The sequence below is a fragment of the Ursus maritimus genome, unplaced genomic scaffold, assembly GCF_017311325.1.
Source record: "Ursus maritimus isolate PB19 unplaced genomic scaffold, ASM1731132v1 scaffold_2, whole genome shotgun sequence".
In the NCBI taxonomy this organism is placed as follows: Eukaryota; Metazoa; Chordata; class Mammalia; order Carnivora; family Ursidae; genus Ursus; species Ursus maritimus.
In genome coordinates this window covers 4845388-4868163 of record NW_024424452.1, presented here as the reverse complement: position 1 = coordinate 4868163, position 22776 = coordinate 4845388, and the positions used below count along the sequence as shown (strand labels likewise).

The following is a 22776-nucleotide window of genomic DNA, read 5'->3' as shown; positions in this document are numbered from 1 at the left end:
GTGACTCCTGATCTCAGGGTTGTGAGTTCAAGCCTCAGGGTGGGCATGGAGCCTACCTAAAAAACAAACAAAAACAAAAACCCTGACAGGAAATATACCAAAATATTGGCACCTTAATGGTCTGTTAACAGAATATCATCTCCAGAGCTTGGTACAAAGCCTAGGACTAGTAAATGCTCAACGCACTGGAAATAGAAAATGCATTCGTAAGGGAAGAAATTTCGACACATTTTTGGACTAATAAACAGAAGTTATCTTTGAAAAATGGTACAGCGTGTGGTATTTCCTTCTTTAGAGTTTCAGATTCCGAATTTTCTGGAAGAACCTCATCTTCCTATCACAGAAGGCTGGTCATAGGCCTTTCGCCAGGTGGCACAAAGATGGCGGCCGGCCCGCCCCCGCGCCCCGCCCCCCCAAGCCGAGCACTCCCGGGCGTTCCCGAGCATCCCCGAAGGCGGCAGGAAGCCCGGGAGCCGCGCGGGCAGGAGCGGCCCCGCCCCGGAGCCTGGGAGCGGCGCGCCGGCGCGGGGGAGGGGAGACCGGATGTGAGTGGAGCGGCCATTTCCTGTTTCTCCGCAGTTTTCCCCCCAGCTTTGGGTGGTGGCCGCTGCTGGGCTCCGGCTTCCCGTCGGCGGAGGGCGAGGCGGCGTGGACAGCGGCCCCGGCACCCCGCGCCCTGCCGCCCGCAGCCGCGCGCCCGCCCGTCCGCCGCGCCCCGAGTCCGCCGCTTCTCGCGTCAGCGCCCGGCCGCCGCCGCGGCCCAGCGAGCGGCCCAGATGCAGGCCATCAAGTGTGTGGTCGTGGGAGACGGGTGAGTGCGCGGGCCGGGAGCCGGGGCGGGGGCCGGGGCCGGGCGGGCTCGCGTGGGCCGGGAGCCGGCCTCTCAGTGGCGCGGGACGTGGGGCGCGGGGCCGCAGCTCACTCCCTCCGGGGCCGAACGGCACGGGCCTGGTTCCGGCTTTTTTTTTTTTTTCTCTTTTTTTCTTTTTTACATTTTTGGTGGGGGAGGGAGTCGCCGACCGGCGCCCGAAGGGAAAAGTGAACTCCACCCTCCCGCCTTCTCTCGGGCCCGCTGCGCGCCGGGCGGGACCCCTCAGCCGCGCCGCCACCCTGGCTCGTCTGCCCCTACATCGGTGGGCTTGGAGTTGCCTTTCGTAAAAAAGGACCCTTTCTGGGCTTTTACATCAACCTCTCGAGCCCGGTTAAGAGCTTCCGTGTGTCCCGGCAGCCAGGTCGATAGGACTTGACGAATATTTGCCTGGGCTGGTTTGGTGACCCTAAACTGATTTACCACGGGGTATCTTCCTCTGTATTTCGCCGATTTAAAAAAATTTTTTCGGGGGGTAGGGGGTGATAATTTTTGCTTTTTCCTTGGAGAAACTTTTGAGATTCTAGCTGCGAGGAGCTGGGTGTGATTAAGACTGTTCTCTGAAAGTGGTGTGGTCATTAAAAAAAAAAAAAATTGGCTTTCGCTTCTTGCATTAGGTATGGGATGTAGCAGAACAGGCTCCCTGAGCGGAGCTACCCTGTGACTCAAGGCATTTCTTTTCATTACTGTCTGGTGGTGGTTACAGGCCCTAGAGGAAGACAAGACTTGGCTTATGCCGTTTTTTTTCTCCCATAGAAACAAAAATCTCAGTGTAATCCGAGCAAAATTGTGTGTCTCAGCAGTGCCCGAGTAGTTGAGTGTTAACAAGGAAGCTCCAAGAATTACTATCAGTTTCATCAAATTCAGGACGCAGTTGGTACATTTTTCAGGTCTTGTAAAGTCCAAGGAAGAGTTCTGGCATTGCTTTTCCTTTTGATTAATATTCCCCAAACTTGTCATTAGGACTGATGTGGTTTTTATGCCTCCCAAGTTGTGAATTAGCTTATTTAGATGGTCGTAAATTAGACATTTGAAATTGTTTCTACAGCTAATTCAGATGCAAGGACAGTTGAACCGATTTTTAAAAGATGCCTATCTGTGATTTGTCAGAATAAACGTGTGAAACATTAACGCTTCGTGGTTCTGTGTATATAGCCAAAAATTATAACTTTCACCTGTTTAGGAATATGTATGTCCCTTTTTTTTTTTTTTAAAGCCTTCAAAAGAAAGCTTTACTTTCATTTGGGACAGAAAATATTCAGCTAGTTAGTTTAATAGGGAAATCAGTAAATTGGTTTAATAATTCAATATCTAACTGTATGTAATATTCTTAATTGAAAATTTCTGAAACTGAAACATAAGCACAGCAGATCTGTTTAATGCTTACAGATTATGGACCTTTACTATATGTATTAGCTTGTTTATCTAGTCGCGTACTTGTTGAATACCTACTGTGGGATCTGGATCCCTCCTTCAAATCCCTACCCCACTGCTTAGGGGGAAACCCTGGGCATATCACTCATCCCCCAGGACAGGGGCCTCAGGTTGAAGTTGTGAGTATTAAACAAGATGCTGGGTACTAACTGCCTCACAGGTGCTTGGCCCCAGCTAAGTGCCCACACAGACTCATATTGTTGCTGTTTATTTTACTCTGGGGCACTGCTGGGCTCTGTGATGGGAGTGCAAGGCATAAAACAATTCTTGGCTTTAAGTTTTCAGCTTTTTTTGTACTGTATTTGACATTGGTGTAGACAGGGGCTAAGCCCTATTAGAAATGGAATAAACAATTTAAGCTCTATTTATTTTTTAAAGATTTATTCATTTATATAAGTAATCTCTACACCCAGCGTGGGGCTCAAACTCATGACGCTGAGATCAAGACCTGAGCTCAAATCCAAGAGTCAGATGCTTGACTGAGCTACCCAGGTGCCCCCTCTATTTAAATAAGGGTCTCTGTATAGCAAACATTACTTCAGGTAAAAATTTAGATACATATTCCATACCAAAAATATTTTTCTGCTTTTACCCAAACAAAGCATGCCTGATGATACAGCTGGAATATTCTTTTTTTTTTTTAAGATTTTATTTATTTATACGACAGAGATAGAGACAGCCAGTGAGAGAGGGAACACAAGCAGGGGGAGTGGGAGAGGAAGAAGCAGGCTCCCGGCGGAGGAGCCTGATGTGGGGCTCGATCCCATAACGCCGGGATCACGCCCTGAGCCGAAGGCAGACGCTTAACCGCTGTGCCACCCAGGCGCCCCTGGAATGTTCTTTTACTCAAAAATTGTTAAAGCTGTAAATGTTCTAAATTTTGTGGGGCAAAGAACTCAGTGGAATTTGAGGCAATTAAGGGCAGTTTAAGCAATAAAGGCAAATTGAAGTTGGACAAATTGCAAGCTTCCTTATCTAAAATATATTGTTGGAAAGTACGATTAAAAGGTATGTTAAAACCATATTATAAGTAGGATCAATTAGCCTATATTCTTCTTATGGATTTTTTTCCTGTATAGCAATTGAGTTGGCATTGAGCATAAAATACGAAATGAAATTTTGATACTTTTTAATTCTGCAAATCCTTCTGTTGGTCCTAATTCTGTTAGTCCTTCCTGAACACAGGGTGTTTATTTGGGGGATCTCTGCCCCCAAGATTTTCTCCCAGGTTTACTTAGGTAAGATGGCATCTCACATTCAGATATTTCTAAACCATTTTTAATAGTGTTGTTTTGACTTTGGTTGACCAGAAGGCTGGGAGTGAGTGACTTGAAGCCCCCCTACGTTCACTCCAGATTGGGCTAGTGGTCTTTTCACCCCAGTGTCTAATTTAGACATTGCTGTTCAGGAATTTTTTTAGTTGAGTGTGAAAAATACCTTCCATGATGATGTCATCTTTTTAGGAATGTACACCACTTACTCCCCACTCGTTTCCATTGAATAATCAGTGAAGGTATGATCCATGAATTTAAGTGCTTCATGAATTGTCTTTGTGTATTTTTGTCTCTAGGCAGTGGGTTCCATATTTTTGACCTGTTGTAAAGGTGTTTGAGTTCTGCACTGGCTTCTAAATTTGGGTTTAACTGTTATTTGACTCTGATCTTGGTGGTTAAAATTATACTTAATTTTTTTTTTTTTTTTTTTTACCTTTAAAATGTAATCCCAGGAAAAGTTTGAGGTTGGGTTCACTAGAGGAGTATCAGTAATTTTGAGAAATCTTAAAGCCACTTTCTGTAATCTTTTGCATTAATCATTGAATGTATTAATAATACTTACTACTTTTTCACCTCAGCATCACCCACCAGGTAGTTCTCGTGATTTTAGTCTTACTAAAAAGGAGATGTTTCATCAGGAATCCTGCTACCAAGGTAGTTACCACATGTCATCAGAGGAATATTTTTTCCTCCCACATCTTTTTTTTTTTTTTTTTTTTAAGATTTTATTTATTTGACAGAGAGAGAGGCAGTGAGAGAGGGAATACAAGCAGGGGGAGTGAGAGGAGAAGCAGGCTTCCCGCTGAGCAGGGAGCCTGATGAGGGCCTGGGATCATGACCTGAGCTGAAGGCAGCCGCTTAACTTAACAACTGAGCCACCCAGGCGCCCCTCCTCCCACGTCTTAATATGAGAAGTTTCACACATACAGAAAAGTTGAAAGAATTGTGCAGTGAACACCTAGCACTTAGATTTTGTAATCAGTATTTTGCTGTATTTCCTTTTCCCACATTTTCCCATTATCAGGGCTTCTTTTTTTTCTTTTCTTTTTTTTTTTTTTTAAGATTTTATTCATTTGACAGAGAGGGAGCGCACACGGGGCGTGGCAGGCAAAGGGAGTGGGACAAGCAGGCTCCCCGCGGAGCAGGGAGCCCGATGGTGGGACTTGATCCCAGGACCCCATGATCATGACCTGAGCTGAAGGCAGACGCTTAACCAACTGAGCCACCCAGTTGCCTCTATCCGGGCATATTTTAAGAGGATTTGATTTGAAGGAGAACGGGGGTGATATGTTGTTAGGTAGAAATTCTTGTTTTGGAACTCTGTATCTTCTGCGGATCCAAACACCAGGTGCTCCAGGATTAGGCTTGGTGGTCCTAGAAGGCAGGGGTCTATAGACTAAAGGCTCCTTCAGAGTTGAACCCTTAGAGGTAACATTTTCAGCGTTGGGGGTTTTGAAACCACATAGATTTTTAAATTTTTCTGAAGCCTGCAATGGTGATAATAGTTTTCCATAAGTTGGTTGTGGTGTCTCCTGTTAGTGACAGAATATCAGAATTTCAGATTAGGGTTTGTGGTTTTGTAGCACTAAACTACTCTATTAGCCCATGCGTTTTCTGAATTTATTCTCTGCATGATTATGCATTTACTGAAGGCCTACTGTTGGAGAGTTCCCAAACCCCATTTCACAGGGTAAATTGAGGATTCTCATTCAGGGTCTTTCATTTATAGAAAAAATATGAATATATATTTAATACATATAATTCACATTTCACTACATTCTGTTAAGAGCTTTTTAAGGTATAGGTAGTTTTTAAAAAAGATTTCTTTATTTTAGGGTGAGAGGCAGAAAGTGAGAGCAAGGGCAGGAGTAGGGGGAGGGGAAGGCGGAATCTCCACCAGACCACCCGTTGAGCCCAGAGCCTGAGATCATGACCTGAGCTGAAATCAAGAGTTGGACACTAAACCATCTGAGCCACCACGTGCCCCAAGAGCTAGGTATTTTTATTTTTTATTTATTTTTATTTTTTAAGATTTTGTTTATTTGACAGAGACATAGCGATAGAGGGAACACAAGCAGGGGGAGTGGGAGAGGGAGAAGCAGGCTTCCTACTGAGCAGGGAGCTCGATGCGGGGCTCAATCCCAGGACGCTGAGATCACGACCTGAGGCAAAGGCAGATGCTTAACGACTGAGCCACCCAGGCGCCCCAAGATCTAGGTATTTTTAGACAGCAATACAGGCTCCTTATTTTCTCATTGGAGAAATCTAGTCTTTCAGTACTATTAAGATCAGTGTATTTTTTAAAATTTATTTTTTAAAAAGACTTTATTTTAGAGAGTGAGAGGGAAAAGGTCTCAGGCAGACTCTGGCTCTTAGTGCGCAGCCTGACATGGGGCTCTATCTCATGACCCTGAGATCATGACCTGAGCTGAAACCAAGAGTTGGATGCTTAACTGATTGAGTCACCAAAGCACCCCCCAGTGTATCTTTCTTTAAGGCAATGCAGAAAGTTCTTATTTTTGAACTTCCTGTACTGTATCCCTTCCCTTTTTGGGGTGGGGTAAAAATTTATTTTTAAGTAATCTCTATATCCAGCTTAGGCTCAAACTGACACTCCTGAGATCAAGAGTCAAATCAGCCAGGTGCCCCTCCCTTACTTTTCTTTTTTAAAGATTTTATTTATTTATTTGACAGAGAGAGAGAGAGAGCCAGCGAGAGAGGGAACACAAACAGGGGGAGTGGGAGAGGAAGAAGCAGGCTCCCAACAGAGCAGGGAGCCTGATGTGGGGCTCGATCCCAGGACTCTGGGATCATGCCCTGAGCCGAAGGCAGACGCTTAACGACTGAGCCACCCAGGCGCCCCTCCCTTACTTTTCTAACTTGGGGAAATTGCCAGTGTTTCCAGATTTATTGATTGTATGTGCTTTTTTTTTTTTTTTTTTTTAAAGATTTTATTTATTTATTCGACAGAGATAGAGACAGCCAGAGAGAGAGAGGGAACACAGTCAGGGGGAGTGGGAGAGGAAGAAGCAGGCTCATAGCGGAGGAGCCTGATGTGGGGCTCGATCCCATAACGCCGGGATCACGCCCTGAGCCGAAGGCAGACGCTTAACCGCTGTGCCACCCAGGCGCCCCTAATTGTATGTGCTTTTTAAGTTTTGGTTTATAGATTTTAGTAATACTGAGATCTTACCCCCCAAATCTTAAAATTTTCCTTAAAGGTCTCCTAATGGAAAAACAAAGAACATAATAGGAACATAAATTATTGGCTTCAATCTTGGTTATTTCTACAAGATAGAGCAGGAGAGGCACAGATAGGCTAAAAAAATGTGCTCATGTGAACTTTCTGTAGACTCGTGTTCATTTTTTAACGTTGTGGCAGCTTTCGAAGATTAAAAAGAGGTTAAACTGAGCAGTTAAGTAAATATAAAATTGGAAACTCCAAAGCAGATACTAACTTCCATCGACTCTGAGGCAGCATCAGTCAAGGCTGTGACCAAATGTGGCTTCCATTCTCTGTGTGGGGAGCTCTGACTGCCTGCGCCTGTGTTGACTTTGGCCTCTAGAGTTTGTTTGTGGAGTGCATTTAAAAGGAGTGAATAAGTAACACTAATGGGAGGTAAATAACCGTTTCCTTTTTCTTTTTATCTGTTTTTAAAAACTAAGTAAATATTTAAATCAAAGGTTGGACATGTACTTAACTAAAAAGACAGAATTTTGGTGTCTGGGTGGCTCAGTTGGTGAAGCATCCGACTCTTGATCTCAGTTCAGGTCTTGATCTCAGGGTCGTGAGTTCAAGCCCCACGTTGGGCTTCATACTGGGTGTGGAGCCTACTTAAAAAAAATAAAATGTCAGAATTTTATAATTTAATAATTTCTTATAGAACTTAGATTTATAGCAAATACTGTAATGATTGGTAAAAGTTTCAGTCAGTATCAGGTTATGCCAGTACCTTGAATTCCTTTACAGTTAAACCTTTCAAAAGATGATGCCTCAGCTAAAGGTGAAGTTTCAGGAAAAAAAAAATTAGAGCATTTAAAACAGAGCCGGGCGTATTTATAGTAATAGCTTTGTTCTTCATACATATGGAAGAGATTTAGGACAGGCTCTTAAAGGAAGTGCTACTACGACATTTTAACATAACCATTAAAACCTTCATAGCTGCTTATTTTTTTTTTTTTAAGATTTTATTTATTTATTAGACAGAGATAGAGACAGCCAGCGAGAGAGGGAACACAAGCAGGGGGAGTGGGAGAGGAAGAAGCAGGCTCATAGCGGAGGAGCCTGATGTGGGGCTCGATCTCATAACGCCGGGATCACGCCCTGAGCCGAAGGCAGACGCTTAACCGCTGTGCCACCCAGGCGCCCCATAGCTGCTTATTTTTGACATTAAGAGGCAATAGGTGTTAACATTTTTACACATTTGTAATTTTGAAAAGAGGTTCACTGATGATGGCCTTAGACTCCACTCTCCTCCATCAGCGGCCATATCCAGTCCGTGCCGAACCATCTTGTTCTGCCTTGTGCCTAGGAAGCTCTTGAAACGGCCCACTTCTCTTCACCCTGAAGCCCCCTTGTGGGTTCACACCACTCTTGCTTTCCTGCCTCCAGACCCAGCTTCCTTCCTCTGTCCTCTTTCCACACTGCAGTCAGAGGCCGCTTCTAAAGATGCAAATTTAATGGTTTCTTGGCAACTAAAAATCTTCTGGGACTTCCCAAGTAGGATCAAGTCCCATGCCCTTAACAAGAAGAGATGACAATTTCCTCATATTTTTCTTTGCTGCTTCCCCCTTACTTCTTTGTTCTTCAGGTATACTGGGCCTCCCCCCCAGTGCTGTTGCTTTTGCCTAGAATGTTCCTCCTGTCGCGGCCCCACTCCTCTAAGTTTCCGTACACACTGCAGCCTCCTCTCTCGGCCTCCGGGACTAGGTTAGACCCCTTTGCCATACAGCATCTTTTTTTTTTTTTTTTTTAAGATTTATTTATTTATTTCTTTGAGTGAGAGAGGAAAAGGGCGCATTTAATGAAACAACCTGTCAGTTGAGCAAGGAGCCCAACGCGGGGCTCAACGCCGGGACTCCAGGATCATGATCTGAGCCAGAGGCAGCTGCTTCACCAACTGAGCCACCCAGGTGCCCCTCTATAGCGTCTTTAATAACATTTATCACACCTATAGTTTTATGTAATGACTGTATTCTTCATGTTTTACTTTAATAACCTCACAGATTCCATGAGGTCTTGCTCAGTGCAGTATCTTCAGCTACTGTTTCTTCCTTGCATAGCGTACACTTTACTGGTATAGATTGAAGTAGAATTAATGCTTTCGGTAGTTTTGTGATGGAGTTAGTAGTTTTGCATCCATCTTACAGTTGAGAAAACTGTAAGGCCTAAGGAAGTTGTAACTTACTAACAGTTCCAGCTAGTAAGGGATGAAGAGCCGGCTCTGGGTCTCGAATCCAGGGTAAGGACTACAGATATCAGCCTCCTGCTCACACAGGTTTGACATTGTAAGCTTTTAACAGATTGTGTGGCCAGTGAGTCATTTTTGTTTAGAAAGCCTTTAGGAGTTGGAAGCTACTTCCTGATGATGTAATGTTTGATTCCGTGAGGTCTTTGGGGGTGGGGGAGTTCCAACTTTTAAGCCCTTAATAATATTATGAGTAAAACAAGTATTGGCAAGACTGGATGGGCCTGCATTCTGTCCTAGCTGAGAGGTTTTTGCCTTCAGCTAAGAGTGCTACGACAATAGAAAAGCACTTAACTTCTTTATGGTGAATCCTAATTCATAGTAGTTGAGATTGAACAACAAAATCTTACAGCTCAGAGCTTCATTGTGTGACACACATGACCTTGGTAGGCCAACAGAAGACAGCAGGGTGATGGGCTCCTTTAGGAAGAGAGTTTAGTGAGTCTTTAAGCCAGGGACAGAGGCTCTCAGAAGCCCTTGAGGTCACCATGAGAGTGTAAAATTTGGAAACTATTTTTTGGCTGAGGGTGCAGTGATCTTAATTTGTACGGGATATTCTCAAGAAAAAAAATTTCAAGTAGTTGGGAGACTTTAAACCACCACTCTGACCTCCGCCTGATGGCACACTGTCCCCACTACCAGTTGTGCAGGAGGCCCTTCTGTCTCTGGAGGATTTCTACACGATTCTTTTTTACTTTCTCTTTGCGACTGTTTGGAAGTTTATGCCAGCATCCCTGAGCCGTTAATTATGTCTGAAATACATTGTGTTAGTTGCTCGAAAAGCTTATGGTGATATTTGAGGATGGGGCTTGGGGAGGCGGCAAATGAATACAGATGAATTAAAGTGAGTTCTGTGTGGCTCTTTGTGGTTCACAGGTGTGTGTGCTGGTCAGTGACTAAGCACTCTATCAAGAGAACGGTCATTACTCATCTCCGAGGGGAAGGCTTTGAAAGGTGGTGGGTTCGAGCTAGCGCTCTGAGGCAGCAAAATCTATTACGTAGCAACCAAGTGGAAGTTGAGAGGAAGGCTGCGTGTGCATATGAGTGTTCGTCAAAATGCTTTGAGGGTAGAATTGAAGATTCTTAGATGAAAGACTGGTACAGATGTTCACAGAAGAGACTTCGAATTTAAAAATCTTGTTCCTGTTCAACCTGGGCTCATTGAACAGCTGATTCTGACCATGAATGCTAATGCCGTACACCTAAATAGAACGTGAAAGCTCCTTTTTGAGAAATTCGAGTTTGTTTACTATAAATTTCAGGATAAAAGTGTGCAGTGTCAAGTAAAAGATTATAGAAACTGTTTAATGCTAAGTACTTGGTGTATACTCCTTGATTTTTCTGTAAATTTAACAGAATAATGAAAGGATTACATTCATGTCGGCTAAGTAACTTACACCATTCTTTTCTCTCTCTTTAGAGCTGTAGGTAAAACTTGCCTACTGATCAGTTATACAACCAATGCATTTCCTGGAGAATACATCCCCACTGTGTAAGTATTGAGTTAAACTGGGACTTGTCTGTGATGTGGGGTTTTTTTTCCCCATTGTTTTGCTATAAAGATATTCTTAATTTGCACATGAACAGATCTGATTCATTTTCTGTCCAAACATTCACCAAAGTCTAATTATAAGGTATTTATTTGGGCTTTTTAAAAATACTTAATCTAATGTAAAGTTTCTACATTGTGATGAAACACAGCTTTCCTAATTGGTTTTTACACATTCAGGAAACAAAGTTAACTAACTGAAGTATGAAGACTGGACAATGTAAGAGTTTCAGATAAATTTGGCTCTCTGGGCTCTGTGTGTGAAGCCTCAAGGAAGTAGAACATGAAATATGCTGTTACATTGTAATTGGCCTTTCCTGGCAAGGAGTCCGGTGGTTGCAGGTCACTGTCGAGTTACCAGGCTGTGGAGTTGAAACCAGGGTGTGTGTTGGGGGCGGTTATGGGAGGACCGATTTGGCTACTGAGCTGCTTATTCCCTCTTGGCAGCAGAATTGGGTGGAGATGGAGAAGTGCTTTTCTGATGATGGGTTTACTAGGGAGCCCTGAGGCTCATAACGCATCGCCCTGTTGCCATGGTGTCCGCTCTGTCTTGATGACTGCCATCCTGGTGGAGAGGACACAGCAAGGATCCCACCTGTGCTGACCTTGTCAAGCACAACACGTATACTGTGGAGGTCTCCAGAGTTTCGTAGGAGTGGGATCGTACTGTCCATGTTCTGGTTTTATGGTGGGGACTTTCCTCATCTATACATAAGTAGAGTTAAATCATTATCAGTTGTTAGTGACTTTGAACTATGATCCTGATAACACCACTGGTGGTTAGATCTTTATTTTTTTAAATTTTTTTATTATTTACTGTGTTAAACATCATTGCACATGTCTCTGTGCACATGTGATTGATTTTTAGAAGTGGAAGTGTGCTGAGTCAAAAGGGAATGAATGGATTTTTAAATTTTTTTTTTTTAAGGTTTTATTTATTTATTTGACAGACACAGTGAGGGAGGGAACACAAGCAGGGGGAGTGGGAGAGGGAGAAGCAGGCTTCCCAGTGGAGCAGGGAGCCCGATGCGGTGCTCGATCCCAGGACCCTGGGATCACGTCCTGAGCTGAAGGCAGACGCTTAACGACTGAGCCAGCCAGGCGCCCCGATATTTAAATTTTTGATAGATACTACCCAGTTGCTGCCAAAAAGCCTGTCACTTGAACCAGCTGTGACTGAAGTGGCCCCCTGAAGTTGGAGTGGGCAACAGGCCTTGAAAAAAGTTACCTTCTCATTTGCATTTTTGATCACCAGTGAGGCGAAGGTTCGGTGAACCGTCTCTGTGCGCTTGCATTCTTCTGTGAATGGCCGGCGGAAATCTTTTGCTTGTTTTTCTACTGAAATTTTTTTCTTACTGATGGAACTTTTATGCATTAGAAATATTAATCCCGAGTCTCATTTGTCTTTGAACTTTGTCATATGGGGTCTTTTGCCATAAAGAAGTTTGGTATTTTTATGTAAATATGCGACTGCGCCTTCATGGGGTTTTATGTCTGTCTTAGGAAGACCATCCCTACTTTAGTGATGCAAAAATATCCTCTAGTAGGTTTTCTAGATTTTTGTGGCCAAAGTTTTCACTTTGTGCCTAAAATTTGAATTCATTTAGAATATTTTTTTGGTATAGTAGGAGGCAGGCATCTGATTCTTTTTTTCCGAGATGGAAAAAAGTCACGATACTGTTTATTGAATAATTTTTCTTTTCTTACAGAAGGAGAATTGCAAGACATGAGGCTTTTTCTTTACAAAATATAGTTGTCATTCCGTTCTGTAAGCCACATTGGAGGCTTACTCAGACCTTCATTCTGCTGTTGCAGTGTAGCAAGACCCTAAGTTTTAGTGTTGATAGTATGTGAAATGAATTCTGAATTTTATCTTACAGGCAGATGTATGGTGTCCTGTTTGGAACTTGCCCAGGTTTTAATTGCAATGCCAGATTTTCTTTTTAATGAAGTACTTGGTGGTACTTCGGTGATTTTTTTTTTTTTTTAAAGATTTTATTTATTTGAGAGAGAGTGCAGGAACAAGCGCATGAGTGGGGGAGGAGGGGCAGAGAGAGAGGCAGACTCCCCACTGAGCAGGGAAGCCCAACTCAATCCCAGGACCCTGGGATCATGACCTGAGCTGAAGCCAGACACTTAACTAACTGAGCCGCCCAGCGCCCCCCCCCCCCTTTTAATGTCCACCTTATTCCCCTCCTGTCAGCCGGGCTTTTTTGGGCTCTCTTTATCAGTAACTGCGTTTTGTGTACCAACTTCACGTTAATTTAAGTACGTGTGTAATGAGGTACACTCGGTCTGGAAACGTTACACTATAGCTTTTCCAATGAAGTTTGCTGTATGTTACCATTGCACTTTGGTTGCAGGCCTGGGTGACCAGGGCTTGACTAATTATCACCCTACACTCAGTGCGGGTGTTCTGGAAGCACTGCATTGTGGCTCCGTGGTGTGCCACCTTGTTGACGATGAGTTTGATACGTACACGAGAAAGTCAAGTGGGGTTTGAAAGAGGGACTAATTTTATCCTTTATTTCTTCCTGGGGAGAAAAATCCTTTTCTTTTTTAAAGAAAATATTTATTTTTATTGGACACAGAGCATGAGCAGGGGGAGCAGCAGGCAGAGGCAGAGGGAGAAGCAGGCTTCGCGCTGAGCAGGGAGCCTGACGTGGGACTTCATCCCAGGACCGTGGGATCTTGATCTGAGCCAAAGGCAGACACTTAACCAACTGAGTCACCCAGGCGCCCCATGGGGAGAAAAATCTTAATGTTCTCTTATTAAAAGCAAAGGTTTTCTATTGCTGACAGTAATTTATTTCAGTTAAATGGAATAGCTTGTCCTTTGTTTTCTCCAGGTGCATGTTTTTCTCCTTACGCTGCAGCCTGTTTTCCTTCCACTTTTTACCTCCTCAGCCGACTCCTGCCTGCGTGCTGGTGCGTCTGCTGGCCTGGCAGCCTCCAGGCCATTCCTGGCCTCGGCACACCTCCGGGACCCTCGCCGCAACAGTAACTCAGGCCCCCAATCTGTGCCTCCTATTCCGGGGCTGCAGACTGACCGTGTTTTCTCCACTCTACAGCTTTGACAACTACTCCGCCAATGTTATGGTAGATGGAAAACCCGTGAATCTGGGCTTATGGGATACAGCTGGACAAGAAGATTATGACCGATTACGTCCCTTATCCTACCCGCAAACAGTAAGGATCATGACTGATTTTTAATGTGTCCTTCGGAATATATCACTTGGACTGTGTAACTGCGTGTCACGTGTGGGTTTGCCCGCACGGTCGGCACCTGAACACGCAGGTGTAACTGCAGAGGCCCACTTAGACTAGGACTTTTCCCCATAAATACATTACAGTACTGTGAGTATATTTCCTCCTCAAGATTTTGTTAGTAACATTTTCTCTGGCTACTTCAGTGTAAGAATGCACTGTGTTTACACATAACGTGCAGAACATATATTAATGGATTGGTCTCGTTATTGGTAAGGCTTCCAGTCAACAGCAGGCTATTTGTTAAAGTTTTCGGGGAGTCAGAGTAATACACGGAGTTTTGACTGCATTGGGGGGTGGCAGTGCCCCTGCCCTCCCGCCTTGTTCAGGGGCCAGCTGTATTGCCATCTTTTGGGCATATTAAAGAGTAGCGAGGTTAATAAGTTCAGTAGTGAATGTCCTCCTAGATGTGGACCAAGGTTTGTTTGTTTCCATTTTTTTAGCATCACCAGTTACTGACCGTGGTGCTGTGCGTGGTGCATGCTTTCATTTCAGTGTCAGGACAGCCATATGAAATTGGTACTGTTTTATTCTTGCTAACCAGTTTCAACAATAATTAGTTTCAAGGTCAGTCTGCTTTGTGACAGTTCGGTACCATGGAATCAAATTAACAGTTAAGATTAAGGTTTTTAAAAATCAAGTTGATGACTTGTCTTTTGGGTTTATTATTTTTCTGTAAAACACATGCTCATTTTTCTACGGCTTTAGTACCTAAATCTTAACGTAGATTCGGATTTCAGTTTTGTAAAAATATTTCCACTGCGTCCAGCCAGAAAAACTCTAGATTGGCTTTGTTTCCATCGTAGACAATTAAATGATACATATACCAAAGCGAATCAGAGAAGTCCTGTTGAAAATATGCTTGGAAGCCCTTTTCTTGAAATAAGCAATTGTCTTATTTGTACCATTTGGTTTTCTTGTTATGTTTGTTCATTATTTTAGAAGTATTTGAAAAAACTGGAGACTCGGGTGACTCACTGGCCAAAGGAATACACAGAGGCAGTTGAGCAAATGCCTTGGGTTGAAATCCCATGCTCTCGCTTCCTATCTCTGTGACCCCGGCAGGTTTCTTCACGGCTCCAGTCATGACCTGTTTCCCTATAGGATTAGATGAGCAATCTGTAGAAAGCACACAGAACAGTCCAGGCACATCACAGACACTCCGGTGTAGCTGCTGTGAAGATTCACAGATCTGGCGAGCTCTTCAAGTCAGAGCTGGCTGGGCCCCGATGAGTGGAAGTTGCTGTACACGCTCTCAACAAAGCCGGGGTGACTAGAGAATGAGGGTCAAGGAGACATCCTGGAGAAGGCAGGATAGATTTGGATAGATTTGAACTTCACGGTCTTGGGGGGGGGCGGCACGGGGTGGGGGTGCGTTGTGTGGGTGAAAATAGCCAGTCATTTCCAGTCTACCCAAATCTTTTTTTTTTTTTTTTTAAAGATTTTATTTATTTATGTGACAGGGACAGCCAGCAGAGAGGGAACACAAGCAGGGGGAGTGGGAGAGGAAGAAGCAGGCTCCTAGCGGAGAAGCCCGATGTGGGGCTCGATCCCAGAACGACGGGATCACGCCCTGAGCCGAAGGCAGATGCTTAAACGACTGCGCTACCCAGGCGCCCCTTGTTTTTTGTTTTTAAACTTCCTATTTAGTAATGATAGTTTTAGACTTATTTTTTTATTTTTTAGATTTATTCATTTGAGAGAAAGAGAGAAGGTGGGGGGGGGGCAGAGGGAGAGAAAGAATCCCAAGCAGGCTGCGCTCAGCATGGAGCCGGATGTGGGGCTCGATCTCATGACCCTGAGATCATGACCTGAGCTGAAACCAAAAGTCAGATGCTTAACCGACCAAGCCACCCAGGCGCCCCTAAACTTACTTTGCGTGTGCACAAATGGGGGAAAGGGACAGAGGGAGATAGTCTTCAAGCAGACTCCTCACTTGAGTGCAGAGCCCTTTGAGGGGCTCAGTCTCACGACCCCCGGAGATCACAACCTGAGCCAAAATAAAGAGTCAGATGCTCAGGATACTCAATGGACTAAGCCACCCAGGTGCCGACCCCCCCCCCTTTTTTTTTAGTTTTTACGCTTTCGGATACAGTTTTTCTATGTATAGTCATTGTCTTCTAGATTTATTTCCTGCTGGTGGAATTGCTGAATACAGTCTCTTTGAGCTGTGGATTTTCGTTGATTGTCTTTTAGCTGAATTATAGTAACTGCTAAACAAAGACCAAAACCATAAAATGGGAGGTCTGAATGAGTGATGTCTTCGTTTCCAGCTAAAAATTAACTGTGATTAAGTTTATAAATTAGCTCATAATCACCAAATGGTTTGAGGTCTTCGATATGCTTAGGAAACTATTATAACCCCAATGGGTGCTTGGTAATTCCTGATTTAAAGTGGATTTGCTAACCTGTTGACTGGTAGGTCAGTCCCACCGGATACATCTGGAAGGGCGGGGTGTCACTTCTGAGAAATGAGAACCGCCTCCTGTGACTCAAGGGGTCCAGGCAGGGTGTGGCCTTTTTCTCTGAGGGAGTCACTCACAGTACGTCAAAGGTGACTTGGCAAGATTCCCACTGTGTAGGCTAGAGAACGCGTGGACAAAGTAACAGACTGAAGCAGGCCGCAGGGTATGAGGCCTGACAGCCCAGTGGGTGGGGTGTTGTCCTTCTGTGACAGGACGTGAACTGCTTCCGTCCCATCTGTGTAAGGTGCTATTTTCCTGGCACACACTTGGACGTCTAAAAGGGGGTACAGCATGATTCTTGCTCGGGGGCTCCCACACGTAGTGTGTAACACACCCCGCACCAGCACAGGGCGTGTCGTGGTGCTCAGAGCCAAGAGGGGAGAGCAGCCATCTGGCAGTTACAGACGTGCCTGCTGGACTCATCGGGGGATGAGGAAGTTACCTTGGCTCCCGGGGGGCAGGCCTCGAATGCTGTCCTACCCACAGGAGCAGGCCTGGTGGTTCCGGGCCGGCACCTTGGCAGAGGGACGCCTCTAAACTTTGCACGAACTGGAACCAGGTCTCTGGTTGTTCACTCTTTGGTCTGCAGGCCTGTTTCTGTGGCTCGTGCAGACTGGGCGCAGCCCCTCTCCTGAAGGGCCCAGGGCGATTTCTTACCCAGATCTCAGCCCTGCTTAGGGCTTTGTGCCCCAGAACCAGACATCCTGTTTCCTGCGGCCATTTAACGCTGCTGTCCTGGTTTGTGGGGTGGCTCCAGGGAGCGAAGTTAAATCTGTGTAAGGCATTTGTTTCTACTTCGTTCTCCAACAGATGGTGAGCAGGTGGTCCTTTTTAGTAGAAACTCTCTTCACATTTTTGTTTTTTCTCAAGTAATCCTTCAGGCTCTTCCATCCTTGAATAACTACCTGTATACTCTGTTTCTAAAAATACCCTGAGTTCGGCGTGGTCCGTGCGGTGCTCAGGCCCAGCGTTGTGCCTGTGTCCGGCCCACGTTTGCCGCCTTGCTCTGGGATTTAGTGGCTGAGGGGGAGCCTGCGTGACTGGCCAGACTCACAAGGCCTGAGCTCTGTGTGGGTTTTCAGAAGCTCACGTTGCCCGACGCGGCTGCTGACACGCTGGGCCTCTCGTGTCGGGGGCCGCGGGCGGTCTTCTGTGGGAGCTCAGCTCGAGAGGGGCTAGGCTGCTGACACTCGTTCAAGGAAAAGCAATAGCGTTTAGCTTGGCTGTTTTGAGTTTCAGATGGCTTTCTACTTCGGCTGTTACAGGATCTGTGTCCTTTGGCCAAAGGTCGCTAGGAGCACACCTGTGGCTAAACCAGATTGGGTTTGTCCCTCTGCCCCGAGCCAGACACACCCCTTGAGGGCTCTAAGGTGCGCAATTGGGGTGAGGGCTCGAGGCAGGGCTTGCTCTGGATGGCGTGCAGGTGGGAGGCAGGGTAGTCTTAGGGGTGCTCTAATCCATCTCCAGAAGGTGGGGATGAAGCACGGCCAGAGCTGTGACTGGTGCAGACAGACACACGGTCTCGTCGGGGTTGGTACAGTTTGCACGGTGACCTTGTATCTGTGGGCAGACAGGATTGTGAAGTGCTTTACTTTATTTATTTATTGCTTTACTTTTGGGCTCGGTCCAGCTGGTCACGTGGTGACCTTGTCTGGCCTCGGCGTTCTGGGAGATGGTCCTGTTCAACAGGAGCTTGCCGGAGCCGAGCTGTGTGGGTCGGGCTGCTCTTCTTTCTCGCTGGAGCTTGTTTTCTTAGCCTCCCCGTGGATGCCACAGGCACGGTGTCTTTGTCCTGTTTGTCTTAATCCTGCTGCTTTTCCCGGTTCGTAGAATGCCTGTAGTGAAGAACGGGCGAAGCCTGGAAGTAAAAGCCAGGTGGAAGGTCTGTGGGAGAGGAGAGGAGAGAGCCACGCTGGATGGTGTGTTCAGAGCTGGGAGAGCCCAGCTGTCCCAAAGTCCGGCCGCTGCCGTTCTGCTAGGGGCCGACTGGTGTCTCGGTGCGCTCCACACGCTCACGGGAGACAGTGGGTGACTGGTGAGGGACAGCTGCTTTGTGATACACGGGTAGTAAGAGTCCCTGAAGCACGATGGGAGCCTGCTTCGTTAGCAGTGTCCTGCCAGCATGGGGAGGGCCGTGTCCCAGCCAGAGGAAACGTGAGCCTGTGACCCGGGACCGCTCAGGTGGAATAGAGAGGCTGTGGGACACACGGTGACCCCGGGAGGAAGGCTGAGCGGGCCGGGCCAGGCCCTGGGTGGCTCTGCTGCTGAGCGCGGGGGTTACCAGGACGGGCGTAAACCCGACGATGCTGCGTGAGTGCTGAGCAACGCGGACTCCGCGGGTTGTCGGGTTAGGAGGCAGAGGTTGGAACGGATTGCTGTTGGAAGAGAGAAGTATCAGCATGAGGTCTTTTATTTGAATTTATTTTTATTTTTTAGACTTTTTTTTTTTTTTGGATGGAGAGGGGTGGNNNNAAAGAGAATCCTAAGCAGGCATTCCAGAGCCCAGCGTGGGGCTTAATCCCACGACCCTGATAGCACGACCTGAGCCAAAATCTAAAGTCGGATGCTTAACTGACTGAGCCACCCAGGCGCTCCTGAAAGTATTTTTTAAAGCCGTATTTTGTCTGGGGGAAGGAAGAGAAAGGAACAGGCGGATGGCATAATGTTAATGTAGGGCAGAAAGTGTGTTTCTTAATCAAAAAAGATGTTCTTAAAAATTGAAAGGGGTAGAACAGATGTGGTGGGAGGATGTTTTGAACTGGAATTTGCAGTTTTGTGGCCGACACCCGTGAGTCTGTCTCGCAAAGATGTGGCATCATGTTAAGGCTTCTGGGGCACAGATCTTCAAAAGTAGCTCGTAGATAAAACCCAGGATAGTTACAGCAACTTTAATATTCTCAGAATTATAGATCAGAGAAGCTTGAGTGAGATGAAATTAAAATAATTCTCTTGTTCGTTTGTCTCAGAAGAATTGTAAGTTTCTGTGTTGCTTGAAGAGCAAGTCTTTCGATTTTTGTTGGAACAAAGGAATGAATTGAAAGCACTGTGGTAAACACTAGAAACGCTGTCCCTTCTGGGCAGTCCTGTCCAGAGCTTGGGGGGGGGGAATGAAAGGTCTCAGTGCATCAGTGCTGTTCACTCCAGTAATGCAGGTCCCTAAATTCAAACCGCACTCCCAGAATCTGGGGAAGAGAGGACCAGCGCTTCTGCCCAGGAGACTTGCGGCGCTCTCAGAGCTGGCCGTGCTCCTGGGGAGCCTTTCCTCTCAGAGGCCTGTGTTACAGACAGGTGCTTTTCCCGTTTGCGGCGGCTTCGGCTGGACTTACGTCTCAGAACTTGGCCGGAGGTCTTGACAGGTGTGCCTGTTGCTGGTGGTGCCAGCGACGGCCCACGGACACACCTTCGTTAAGGGCACTTGAACATTTCCTGATGGGACGTGACCTGTGTGCTTCCTCAGGCGTGTTGTAGCTTCTGCTGGACGAGAGCCCTCTGTGCAGCCGCGGGTAGACGAGAGTGCCTCCGTCCCCTCCCCGGCGGTGCCTGACCTCGTGTCTCCCCCGCGTTGGCCGGCCGGGGTTTGATGGAGCGTGCGTTGTGTTTGGCGTCATAGATGTTAGATGATCATCTGCTTTCGGATCCTTTGGGAGGGGTGAGACAGCATTCTGATGAAGAAATAACGGATTATGTTGACTTTTATTTCCTCAGTTTTTACTGCACTCAAAGTTCTCATGCATTACTAGGTTGCAGAAACGTATGGTAAGGATATAACCTCCAGGGGCAAAGACAAGCCGATTGCCGTATGTAAAACTTTCAATCGACTTCAGTTTCAAGCTTTATCTGTTCTCTCGTTTCACTTAGTTTTCCCAGGATTTCCTGTTGAGCCTCACGTTCCTTGAGTGTTTTGTATTTAATTCACTCAAGGTTGGGTTTTGCTTGAAATGTGCTTTCAGTAGAGCGAGACGGTTTACCTACTAGCTTGAATTAAAGAGTTTGTGAACTGCTTGCTCCCCTTCTCCCGAGGGAGAGGAGGAGGAACTCTTACGAAGGGGCCTCCCGGGTGGGGTGGAGATGGAGGCGTGGAGGCCCAACCCGGAGCGCGTGCTTGAGCCGGAGTGGGACTAACCGTGGCTGCGGGCCTCCCCCCGCTTTGGTGTCCCGGTGCGGCGGGCCTGTCTGGGGCATGGCTGCGCGGTGCTGGTGAGCTAACCCAACCTTGCTTTGAAATGACGTAATCAGGTGCCCAAATGCCGTGGTGATTCTTGGACGGGCCTGTGCATGCGCTAGCATTTTCAAATGTCATTTATAAAAAGCTGTTGTGTGGGATGTTTCTCTCCCTTTCCAGGTACAAGATATCAGCTGGATGATTGAAAGTGTTAGCTTGGGAATTGGGTACATTTCACAAAGTAGCATAGTTGCCTTTTTCCAGGAAAATGTCTTATAAACCTAGCATTTTAGAAACTCTTAGGCATTTTTAAATATAGGTAAATATTTAAATTCGACGTTTTACACAATACAGAGTGGGACACATGGTTTACAGTCAGTCAGAAATTCTTCCAGGTATTTTCTCTGCAACGACTTTTCCTTTGACTCTGCTTGGGCTGCAGCTGCCGCTCGCGGCAAGTCCTCCGGAGCCCCTGCTTGGGCGCGAGAAGCTGACAGCCACGAAGATGCCCCTCACACGCTAGCCTGTCCTTCACGGTGGCATGTGCGCACGTAGGAAACGGCTGAGCCCCACTTTGTGCCAGGGACTCTGGTGGCAGCTCTTCAAGCAGCTGTTTAACTGCGACCCAGTGGTCAACTAAACCTGTCTGAACGTGCGCGTGGGGAGCGTACTGAAAAGCACGCCGTTGGTAAATGGTTTTAAAAACAGACTCTGCTTTTGATAAACTGAGACCCCATTTTACAGAAATACCGCAGTGGTATCTTGACGCTTGATTTTGTCCCTGTATATAAATAGGACCATTAAGTTCCCAGTGGGAGTTGGGAATGATGGAAAAGAAGCCTCCCGGGGTCTGATTTTGAGGCCTCCCTGGCCTCCAGTAAATTCCAGAACATTCCAGTAAATCCTCTCCCCTCTTCTCACAAGTCACTGGCTTCATGTGCTGGCTCTGCTTTGGGAGCCTTCTGACAGAACTGAAGGGGTAACCAGGGAGTGAGCTTTAGACACAAGCTGCTGGTACATAATAATATGCATTTTGTCTCATGATTCATTCCCAACAGCATTTACAAAGTGCATTTGTCATTGTAAGACCATTTCTAAACGCCTCCCTGTTTCCTTTTTATAGGATGTATTCTTAATTTGCTTTTCTCTTGTGAGTCCTGCATCATTTGAAAACGTTCGAGCAAAGGTAAGTGGGGGTGTTGTAGGGAAACATTGTGTTATGTAATGTCATTCTCAGGAGGCAGAAAAACCATTTGGTGATAGGAGTTTTAATTATTTAAATTGATCTTGTAATCCTGTTTAGGTAGCAGATCAGGTTTTGAAGTGTATGGCTATTATGTAGAGTTCTGAAGTTTCAGGGTCTGCTTCAGAAATGCTGTGTCCCTTGTTAAAATAACGAGCACTTTGGAGTCCGTCTGATGGGGTCATCTAATAAAAATGGCGATCATGACTTTGCACTCCTGCATCTCACGTCCTTCCTAGTGCCACATGACGCGGGCAGGATGTCCTTCAGTTGTGATAGGGATGTGTTCAGTGGGGGTCATGGTGGCAGAGCTGGGACCTCAGATAGTTGACTCTCTTCGCTGAATGGGGAGGATTCTCAGAGATGGTCTAAAAACTTGACTCATTTTACCAAAAGGTAGTTGTGTTGGGAGGGAGACCTTCCCGTCCGGTCTTCCCTCGCTCTTGTTGGTGCGTAGAGCCTCTTCCGTAGGCTCCTTAGTCTTGGTAATTGAATGCCCACAGGTAGGCCTGTGGTTCTGGAAGGTATTGCAAGGGGATGAGCAGGGCTGGAGGGTGGGGTGGCTGACACAGTTTGACGCCCATGGAAACGTAATTTAGGCAAAGGATGGTCATCAGGGAGGGAGCGTGTTGTGACTTTTTTTCTCTCTTGCATCTAGTGGTACCCCGAAGTGCGACACCACTGTCCCAACACCCCCATCATCTTGGTGGGGACTAAACTTGATCTCAGGGATGATAAAGACACGATCGAGAAGCTGAAGGAAAAGAAGCTGACTCCCATCACCTACCCGCAGGGTCTGGCCATGGCTAAGGAGATCGGTAGGAAATCTGCATTTTCACATCTGCTTTGCACGTGCTTTTGTTTCTGCGGCAGAGACGGGAGTCCGGTCTGGGCAGGTGGAGAGCGAGTGTTTCCGACTCAGCCTCCTGTTGACTTCTGGGAGCCCACCAGGCAAGGCCCTCGGTGTGAGCCTTCAGGAGGGGTGCAGGTCAGGGGTTGCTCTGCTGCGCCGGGCGGGCCGGCAGGGCCTGGGGAGCCGCTTCCCT

The 22776-nt window shown here is 46.3% G+C and overlaps 1 protein-coding gene across 1 annotated transcript in view; it reads left to right on the top strand.

Annotated features, from left to right (window-relative positions):
- The first annotated feature begins 665 nt into the window (after positions 1-665).
- The window catches only part of RAC1 (Rac family small GTPase 1), a 23818-nt gene continuing 1707 nt past the window's right edge, over positions 666-22776 (top strand). Inside the window, exons 1-5 of the mRNA XM_040634767.1 lie at positions 666-811; positions 10465-10536; positions 13665-13782; positions 21611-21673; positions 22389-22548. Of these exons, the coding sequence (XP_040490701.1) occupies positions 777-811; positions 10465-10536; positions 13665-13782; positions 21611-21673; positions 22389-22548 (448 nt within the window). The 5' untranslated portion in view covers positions 666-776. The remainder of the gene's footprint in view (positions 812-10464; positions 10537-13664; positions 13783-21610; positions 21674-22388; positions 22549-22776) is intronic.